Source organism: Eupeodes corollae, chromosome 2, assembly GCF_945859685.1.
Source record: "Eupeodes corollae chromosome 2, idEupCoro1.1, whole genome shotgun sequence".
NCBI lineage: Eukaryota > Metazoa > Arthropoda > Insecta > Diptera > Syrphidae > Eupeodes > Eupeodes corollae.
In genome coordinates this window covers 140,442,012-140,452,557 of record NC_079148.1, presented here as the reverse complement: position 1 = coordinate 140,452,557, position 10,546 = coordinate 140,442,012, and the positions used below count along the sequence as shown (strand labels likewise).

The following is a 10,546-nucleotide window of genomic DNA, read 5'->3' as shown; positions in this document are numbered from 1 at the left end:
TTATTGAGTTTATATATTTTGTTGTTAGTAATATTATTTATTAAAGTAAATAAATATTAGATTTGAGAAAAAACTCAAGATGTATAAATTTTTTGTAATTATCAAACGATTTCAAAACCAGAAACTTGTTTAAGCTGTATATTTATGCCATTTTCATACCAATTCTTGAAATACAAAAGTTTTATTTAGTTTTGTTACTCCTGAATGTAATAGTAGTACTAGAACTAGAAATAGTAGTACCCTTGGTGTGATGATTAGTGCGTAGGACTACCATGCCAAAGGTCTTGGGTTCAATCAGTGTTTTTTTCACAGGTTCTGTCTTTTGCGAGGAATAAACAAATTTTCCAAGAGTAATTCTTATCTTGAAAAGTGCTTCCTCAAATTAGCCCTTCCGTTTTGGCTTAAAAACTGTAGATCCCCTTTATCCCTGACATTACTCGAAAACTGAAAGTTGTAAGTTAATAGGTCCAGTTTCTCTACAGGATGTTGCCTTAGTTTAATTTTGAAATTAAACATATCTAGAATAGAAAATAAAAATTAAATAAATTTAAAAATACTTTGACAGCTTTTAAATATCAATTTGACGTTTAAACTCATTTAGTTACAACTATTTCAGTAGATAACATAAATAAAAATGTCTTCCTTTTAAAAATAAAGTAAACATAAATTAAAACATAGAATAAGGAAACGATCAAAAGATTAATCAATTAATATCCTAGACATTTTCAACATAAAACACAATAACAAAAATACTATCAGATAGGTATGGATTGTATCAAAGTCTTGCGCAACTTAATTATTTTATTGATGTAGAATCGTAGAGATAAGTAATAATGTACCAAATTATTCACTACAAATCCATTAATTTATTACTAGTAGTTGTTTCATAATAAATTCAATGAATGAAATGAGTAATCTCTACAAATCAAGCTGTCATTGTCATCAAGTTGGTCGTATGTTTTAGTCTAATTATACTGCATTTAAAGTGATCTGAACTATTTTTCTATAATACAAATTCCAAAACTATTCCATTGGTAATACATAGTTCAGTTTCATTAAATTTTTCATTACTGGTCATTATTTTTAAGGGAAAAATTTGAAGTTTGACAGCTTCTTATATTGGTATATTTTTGTGAATGCAACTAAAGGTTTGTTTGATTTTATCACTTTGAAATAGGTCAGTTAATCAAATGCAATATTAAGAAAATCTTGACAAATTATTTAGCAGTGAAAATAATTTTGTATCGATATTTTGTATGTCAAAGTCACTATCGGGTGCTTTTTTAAGAGCTTGAGAACTCTATTTAAGATTTGAGGTATACCTTTGTGCGCAACGCCTGCGATTTTAACTGTCCAACTTTTTACAACTCCGAAAGAAATAAAAACCAATGATGCCATTGTGTAAACTGCGCCAAACAGCCATTTTGAGAATTGTGTTCCATATACGGAAATTCTGTTTCTTAACGAAGCTACACATTTTACTAGAAATGAGCTTCATCTCTATACCTTGAAATGGACAAAGTAGTCTATGAAATCTCAGAACAGATTTTTTGTTTCAAAGTAAATTTCCACAATTTGGAAGCGTTATTTCAACGTTAAATTATTAATGATGAATTGCCACACCTTACTGGATAAGAATGTGGACATATTTCATATTCTCAAATGTCAAACCATTGATAGCAAATAACATCGAAACTTCTGTTTGTTTTACTGCAAGATCACTTTAAAAAAAATTATTTAGTATCCTCTAAATTTGTAAAACTAGGGCCCACTTTTTTAGTGTGATCCAAGTTAAATCTGATTTTTTGTATTAAGATTACCCTAATAATAACTTGAACTGCTCCTAAATATTAACTGTCAAATTGAGATTCCAATGTGAGGCCCTTATGTAGCCGTCAAAACTCTCACGCTTATCCGATCGTTTTATTTAAAGTGTTTACTACAACGAAGTTCCACCCATTATGATTCCCTCATACAGCTAATTAATTAATTACAAAAGTCAAATATGTTAAGATGAAAGGAAGAACCAGAACTTTATTTACTTTCTGTAACACAGCATTACGAGTATAAGAGTAATTCTTGTTTTTTAAAACACTGAATAAGTTGCTGCTTAAGCTGATTCACAATGTTTTCTAATAAACCTGTAATATCTGCTAAAATCTAGTTACAACGACCATAGTAGAAAATATACAGTGCCTTGATACATCACGACACGTGTTGGCGACAAATTATAGAGGTTCTTCAGTGGGATTGAAGGCATTGAAATAACTGACGTTGTGTTGTACTTAGCTTTATGAACTTGCATTAGATTGGAAAAGGGCTCATTATTTCAACATTGATAATGATATGCACAGCAAGATGTCATTGAAACGAAGGAGAAGAAATATCTAATACGTTTAATATTAAGGAAGGTTTTTGAACCTGAGCTGGGAAAAGGCGTAACATTTTATAGCAGACCTATGAAATATAATTGTGTACATTGAAACTGAGGGCTATAGAAGTTTATTATGGAATTAACGAAATGATGTCAGTAATTTTTTCTTGGTTTGTGGAAGAATTTACAACTTACGCAAAACTTTAACAGCTGTCAAAAATAATAAGACAAACTTTGGAATCAGATTAGTAAGTTGCAGAGTAAATCAAATGTCAATTTGACATTTCTACCATAGTAACAATATGCAAAAAAAATTCCGAATAGATCCGAAAATCATTCATCGGATTCTGAAATATAAATGAATATTTCACAACAATGCAAGATTTTAAGCCCCAACGTTCTCATTAGAAAAAATCCTAATTCAAAAGGCCAAATTACACTCAATTAAAGTTTTTGATTCTTAGGGATATTGTGTTAAAGAAATAAAGAATATGGAAGCCTGGAAAGTTAAATTATAAACATTGTTCATTTTAACAAGGAGAACTTTTGAATGACCATTTTTGTGAAAAATTTGAGCAGCTGATGTCGAGAGTTCTCCAATATTTATTTTACTTATTTAATAAGCAAATGAGTATCGTAAAAAGAAATGTATGAAAGGAATGGCCGTCTCGGCTACGGTTGTTCAATTCAAACATTTGTTGCTGTATGTCCTCGATAAATTTACAAATTTAATTTTTAAGGTCTTCAATCAAAAATGGAGCATTGGCAGACACCTACATAATTGTTCACATGAACCTTAAGAAAGGAATATAGAGGCAAGATCTGGGTGGATTTTTCGAGAAATAAATCAGTTAGGAAACACCTCTTAGAAAATTGCGATTGTGTGATTACTTGTGAGGTGCGTAGAACCATTTTAATGATTTTAAACAAATGAAGAGTGAAGTGTTCCTTTTTTAGTAATAATGTAATTTTTACTTCTTTAATGTCAAAAGATGACAGCTTTAAAAGTGGTCGCTGCCCTTTTATTTACAATAACTCTGGTGTTTTTAAAGAAGTGTAGAACTTAAAGTTGGCAACAATATTTCAACTGCCTGTAATTTTTCAGTTGTCAAGTGATTTATTTTTAGTTTAATTTGGAATAAAAATTAAATTATATTGAAATTAATTGTGGACATTTATTTTGAAAATCATGATTCTGTTCAAAACACGGTTCACTTTTGGTTAAATGGATACGTCAATAAACAAATTCGCCGTTGTTTGATAGATGATGATAATCAAGTGTTTATTAAGACACCGTTACATCCACCAAAAACTTGCCTTATGAGTTAGTGTAATAATTGGTCCGTACTTATTTAAAACCGATGCTGGATTCTGGCTTGATGTTACAGTTAATGGTGACCGTTTTAGAGAGATGATTATAGACTTTTTCGTTTATCTACTGAACAACCATGATGTGAAGAAACTATGATTTCAATAAGACGAGGCAAATTTTGTCACGCAATTCGTGCGAAAATTAATTTATTGAAAGAAACGTTTGGTAACTTGTTAATAAGCCAATAAACCCAAAACGATTGGCCACTTGAAGTATAACATTTGCTGCGTATTTGCCGAAATATAGCCACATATGTTAGAAAAAGCCATTGAAAATTGGACCTCCACATCGTTCTGCGACCGCGTATCTTTCGAGTAAAGCAAATTTCATGTCAATTGGAAAAACGAATCTTTGTTTTATTTTATTTCAAATTTCTATATCTGTTAAAAAAAACATCCTCTTTACTTAAGGTGGCGCTACATTCCTATGTGAACTAGGGCCTCACCCAACAAACTTCTCCATCTAGCTCAGTCCATAGCTAGATGTCTCCAGTTTCGCGCTCCAAGTTAGGTGAGGTCACTTTCGACTTGTGCGCGCCACCTGATCCGCAGTCTTCCACTACTGCGCTGTCCTGTGGGTGTGGATTCGAAGACTTTCCGGGCCCGAGCATTGGTTTCCATGCGCTCTACGTGACCCAGCCATCTTAGTCGTTGGACTTTTACCCTTCTGGCAAAGTCTACGTCGCTGTACAGCCCGTACAGCTCGTCGTTCCATCTTCTCCTCTACTCCTCTTCGATGCATACGGTACCGTAGATTACACGAAGAACTTTTCTCTCGAAGCGACCCAAGGTGCTTTCATCCGCTTTTGTCATTGTCCATGCTTCTGCACCGTATAGCAGGACGGGGATGATAAGGGTCTTATATAGCAACACTTTGGTCCCTCGAGAGAGGACTTTACCACTCAATTGCTTTCTTAATCCAAAGAAACAGCGGTTAGCAAGAGTTATTCTGCGTTTAATCTCAGCGCTGGTGTTGTTTTATGCATTTACAGCGGAGCCTAGGTAGACGAAGTCTTTGACGACCTCAAAGTTACGTCTCTCGATGGTGACGTTTTGACCAAGACGTCAGTGTTGTAGGTCCATTCTTGACGAAAGCATGTTCTTTGTTTTGCCCTCATTAACCGTTAAACCCATTTTTGCCGCCTCTGCCTCAATACTCACAAAAGCCCCATTGACATCACTCTGAGTTCTTCCGATTCTGTCAATGTCATCAGCATATGCCAGTAATTGGACAGACTTTTGAAAGATAGTGCCTCTAGTGTTGACGTGTGAGCTCTGCACTATTCTTTTAAGCACGATGTTAAAAAATCACATGACAGCGCATCACCTTGTCTAAAACCTTTTTTGACATTGAAAGGTTCTGTTAAGTTGGTTCCAACCTTCATGGAGCGGCGTGAATTCTCCATGGTCATTCTGCACAAATGGGATGCCAAAACTAGACATGGCTCTATACAGCTCGTCCCTGTAGATGCTGTCATATGCGGCCTTGAAATCGATGGTTTTTTCCAGGATCTGCCGTAATGTGAATATTTGATCAACTGTGGATGTTTCCTGGTCTAAAACCACATATTACGGCAGAGAAGATTGTATAGGCGATGTTAAGTAGACTGATTCCTCTATAGTTGGTACAGTTAAGAGGGTCTCCTTTTTTCAGGATCGGGCAAACAATACTGAGGTTCCATTCATCGGGCATGCTTTCTTCCGACCATATCTTACAGATAAGTTGGTGCATGCTCCTAGCCAACCTAAATCCAGCTGCTTTAAAAAGCTCGGAATTCAAGCCATCCGCTCCAGCGGCTTTATTAGACTTCAGCTTAGATATGGCAATCTTAAATTCGTCTAAGTTGGGAGGACGGGATTGTTAGCTTTTGTCGTCCATGTTCAATGGATCATCCTGCCTTACAGCGGAATTCAGTTCTTCGTCTTCGTTATATAGCCTGCAGAAGTGGTCCTTCCATATCCACAGCATTGACTGTGGTTCCACTAAGATGTTTCCACTTTCGTCTTTACAGCCTTCGGTTCTAGGTTTATGTACCTGTGAATTTCGTTTCACCTGTTCATAAAACTTTCGAACTTCATTCCTGCTTTTAAACCTCTCAACATCTTCGACCGCACGCTTCTGATGCCCTCTCTTTTTCCTTCTGAGAAGTCGGCGTTCCTCTCGCCTTTTCTGCTCATAGACCTCATGAGCAGCTGTAGTCCTTTTATGCAGCACCCCTTTGCGTGCTTGTTGTTTGGCTGCATTTGCCTGCCGAAATTCCTCATCAAACCAGGGGTTCCTTGTTGGTGGCTGTTTGAAACCCAGCACATCAGAGGCGGCTTCTCTGATTGCATCTTGGCAATGTTGCCACTGGTTTTCGATTCATTGTGTTGGCGGCAGAGAACTTCGAGAGAGGTTACTTGTAACTCGGTCGGAAAAGAATTTGGCGATCTCTGGCGATTGTAGCCGTTTGACGTTGCACCTTCTCCCAGCACCTCCCTGTGCACATCCATTAAAAAAAAAAATAAGGGAATTTGAAGTGGATTTTTTTAAAACATTGTTGGTTTTGTACTTTCGTTAATTTAGTATAGAAAATGGCCTACAAAGCAAGTAGCACTTTTTGAATTTAACGAAAATTCAAGAGAATCCGATGTTGGCGATAAAGTGAATCAAATGTCACAAATTCTCCAAGAGTAATTCTTGCCATAAAAGCTTATTTTTAAATTAGACGTATAGATTCGGGATTTTTCTAAAAGTTGTGACGTCAACAACCTTTGATAAGTGTTTACCATAATAAAAGTGTTAAACATTCACTCAGTAGAAACCATCCACAAATCATTAATTGCATTCTGTAATCTGTTGAAGTGTGGATCGTATGTGGAATACAAATTGTCTTCGACAGTTAGTTACAGTCAGATTGTTTTTCACGACGAACACTTTATTTTCTTAAATTTTTCTTAAATTGGCAATGAACAGGATGATTTTACCATCTTAAGATTAACTTAAGCTATATTTCACTTTCTTTAGAATTTGCACAAAATTTATGTTTCTAAATTGTTTAAAATCATATTTATGTATTCAAGTCGTTGGTAGCTCTCATATGAAAAATTGTTAAAGGGCCTTGCACATGTGACCGAACAACGAATAAATGAATGGACGAACAAACGTGATTTTGCACATTTTAATAAGTCAATTTTAAACAAAAATACATTTAAATTATAAGAAACCAATTGACACAAATATAAGGATAATAAAATTTTCAATTTGGTAGTAACGAATTGCAGTGTGGTTGCTGAACTGTCAAACTCTATTCAAGTTCCACATTCCATCCACACTGCAACGAATAAATTATTCGCGCTCAACTTAACCTGCAAATTATACCATTCTTGTTTTGTTTGTTGAAAAGGGTTATTATAAATTGACAATTCGTCGCTGGTCTGCGAATAGAAATAAAGCTCATGTGAAAGAAAAGTCAAAATATGCGAACATCCACAGTTTGCAGTTCGTAGCTCATGTGTAAGATGCCTTACGTATTCATATGCCAGTCGTTGGTTGCTCTCATATGAACAATCATTAAGGTCTATATTTTTTAGAGTTTGTTAAGATACTAAAAATAACTTTCAGAGATTCTGATTCAATATAATACAGTAATTGAAATCGGTTTATTTTAGTATGGAGATATTAACAATATTAGAGTTAGAATAATCATGGATTTAAGATGAACATTTTTCAGAAGACTTGCGTAGCAGCGCACCTATTGTGTTCAACCATTTACTATAAATACAAGTACAACGTGACCCTTAACTTAAATATTTTCCTTTCAAAGAATCTACTACATTCTGTAATTCCATAAACACAAGATTGAAATTCCAGTATTCCAATTGTCATGTTATGTCCCTTCCAGTTGTCACTTGATGAAAAGTTAACAAAATAAAGAAAAAGATTTGCGTTTTCTACTTTCATAGTTGAAAAAATATAAATAATTATTAAAATATTTCAATCCCAGCATTTAAAATACGACCAAGATGAGTATAAGCATTGTTTGTACTGCGGGTGCCGTCCCAGTACGCAATGAAAAAGGTAATTTCACACAAAATCCTCTCTCCACTTCATGAAAACTCCAATGGCGCTGGTTTCTTATTATTTTTCTCGATTTCAGGTGAATTGTCTATGCAAAAAGTAAAAGTCCAGCGTTATATTTCTGGCAAACGTCCCGAATATGCTCGTGGAGAATCCTCAGAAGAAGAAAGTGATTTGGAAGATTTCATTGATAATCGCAAGAAAGCAGCAGCCGCAGCTGCGACAATTGAACAAGAAGCTGCATTAGCTGCACTCGCGAGCAATGAAAATGAAGATGACGAAAACATCGACGATCCACGATTGAGGCGTCTGAAATCACGCTTCGTAGACGAAGAACCAACCGAAGTTCGTTTGGAACGTCATCGACACATCCATGAACCCGAAATTCTGGAATCCGAGTCGGAAGAGTCTGAGTCGGAGGAAGAACCTGAACAGAGGCGAACTGATAATGATAACCAAGCAACTTCGAAGAAGATCACTCTAGCTTCGGACAGTGAATCCGATGGAGATCTAAGTGACACTGAAATCGAGGCCAGGAGACAGACACTCAGGCAGCGAATGTTGCAACAGCAAAAGGAAGAAGAGGTAAGTGGGAAAAACCCATGAGTATTAAGTATTAAGACAAAGTTGTTCTTTTAGGTTCTCCTTAAAGAAGAAGAAAACAAGTCTGAGTCCTCGGCGTCGGAGAGTTCCGAGTACGAAGAGGAAAGCGAGAGCGAGGAGGAGAACGAACCTCGACTGAAGCCACTCTTCGTCCGCAAACGAGACCGAGCTACTGTAATAGAGAAGGAGAGGGAAGCCATAAAACAGAAGCAAGCCGAAGCCGAGGCAAAGAAGGCAGCAAAAGAACGCAGACGTTACACTCTACGTCTCGTCGAAGACAGCATAAAGAAAGATCTTGACAAAATCAAGCCCGACGCCGTCGAACCCCACATTGACGATGTCTGCACGGACGATGAGAACGACGAGGTTGAGTACGAAGCTTGGAAGCTACGAGAACTCAAGAGAATCAAACGAGATCGCGAAGAGAGAGAAAAGTAAGTCAATCCTTATAAAGTTGATATCCTTTAACTGTATTTTCTTTCCTCCATTTCGCAGTGCGGAACGTGAGAAACTCGAAATCGATCGAATGCGAAGCTTAACCGAAGAAGAACGTCGCCAAGAACTACGCCAGAATCCCAAACTCATCACGAACAAAGCTGCCAAAGGAAAGTACAAGTTCTTACAGAAATACTATCATCGTGGTGCTTTCTATCTTGATGAAGAAAACGATGTCTTCAAGCGCGACTTCGCCCAAGCCACACTCGAGGATCATTTCGATAAAACTATTCTACCCAAAGTCATGCAAGTTAAAAACTTTGGACGCTGTGGCAGGACAAAATACACTCATTTGGTTGATCAAGACACAACCAAATTCGATTCACCTTGGTATGCGGAATCTTCGAGTAACATAAAGTTCCACAATGAGAAGTCCGGTGGAATGAAGCAGGTGTTCGATAAACCTTCGCTATCCAAAAGGAAGAAGGTCGAATAGGTTTTTATTTAGATGGAAGTTTAGATATTAAGAGATTTAGCATTTTTTTTTTTTTATTTAAGATAAAAATAATAAAAAAAAAGATAAAATGGAATGAATTCCGGAAGCCTTGTTTTTAATTTATATGAAATAAATAAATTGGGTGGCGCAAGAGTCCGTTGAGAACTAGGGCCTAGTGACTAACAACCCTCAAGCATTCCTGTGTGCGAGTAATGTTGTCAGGAATGGAACAATGATAAGAATTTTATTTAAATCGTTGGTTTATGGCATCGAATCGGATCTAAGCTAATAAACACTTCGACCACTGTAAAAGTACCCGTGATTGGGTTTTTCTTTATAAAAATGAGTTACTTAGCCTTAGCATATAATTAAGTTAAGATAACGGTTGTTTCTTTCATAGTATGTATCTTTATTTTATCGGAAATTCCAAGCTCAAGCGCTTTTGGATATATAAGTCTTAAGCTGTAGCAGGTTTTTTTTAGGATTATTTGTCTCCATCTTAATTACATATAACCCAGCAGGAACCAGTTGTGGGCTTAGGCTTTTAAGAGATCTTATACATTATCTGTATATATAAATTTTGTGCTATATGAATGAAATCAAAAAATTTTATTATTTTTTTATTGAAGTAACTTACAAAACTAAATTTATAAATTGCTTATTTAAGGCATCAGGGTTACCATACCATGCGATGGCTTTTCCTTTTCTAACTCTTAATACTTTTATACATTCTTCTCTGCTAAAGGACTGGTTATATTGGACACCTGTGTTGCAGGGTTGATGTTTTTGAAGAAAGGTTTGAGCGCTACGCAACTTTTCTGAAAGCTCTAGCTTTTGAAAATGTGTGAATGTTGGTTTCAAAAGCTGGTGTAGTTTAGGATACTCAATTTTCTGAGGGTAGCGAAAGCGTGCTTTTCTGCAAGGTCAGCGCCATCATTACCTTCTATTCCGCAGTGTCCGGGTAGCCAAGCTAAAGTGATGTTTGTGTTGTAGTACAAGCAGTTTCTCAAAGTTTGGAGGGATGGACATTTGTTGCCCAATTCTCCACTCTTCACCAGGCTCTACTTCTAGAATACGCGAGCAGTTACATAGCCAAGCTAGCTGCAATTTACAAAGCGATCTCTGTAGCTCAACTAAATTCTGAACATTGCTTATTCCTCACTGACAATCTTGGTATACTCAAGGGGCTAAGCAACGTTAATAACAA

At 36.1% G+C, this 10,546-nt stretch overlaps 1 protein-coding gene across 1 annotated transcript; it reads left to right on the top strand.

The window, feature by feature from the left end:
- Window positions 1-7,635: 7,635 nt before the first annotated feature.
- Window positions 7,636-9,445, top strand: LOC129945438 (microfibrillar-associated protein 1). Its single transcript, XM_056055196.1, has 4 exons — window positions 7,636-7,805; window positions 7,885-8,390; window positions 8,445-8,842; window positions 8,904-9,445. Exons 1-4 carry the CDS (start codon window positions 7,751-7,753, stop codon window positions 9,337-9,339), a joined length of 1,395 nt encoding a protein of 464 aa, XP_055911171.1. The 5' UTR covers window positions 7,636-7,750; the 3' UTR covers window positions 9,340-9,445.
- The last annotated feature ends 1,101 nt before the right edge of the window (window positions 9,446-10,546 follow it).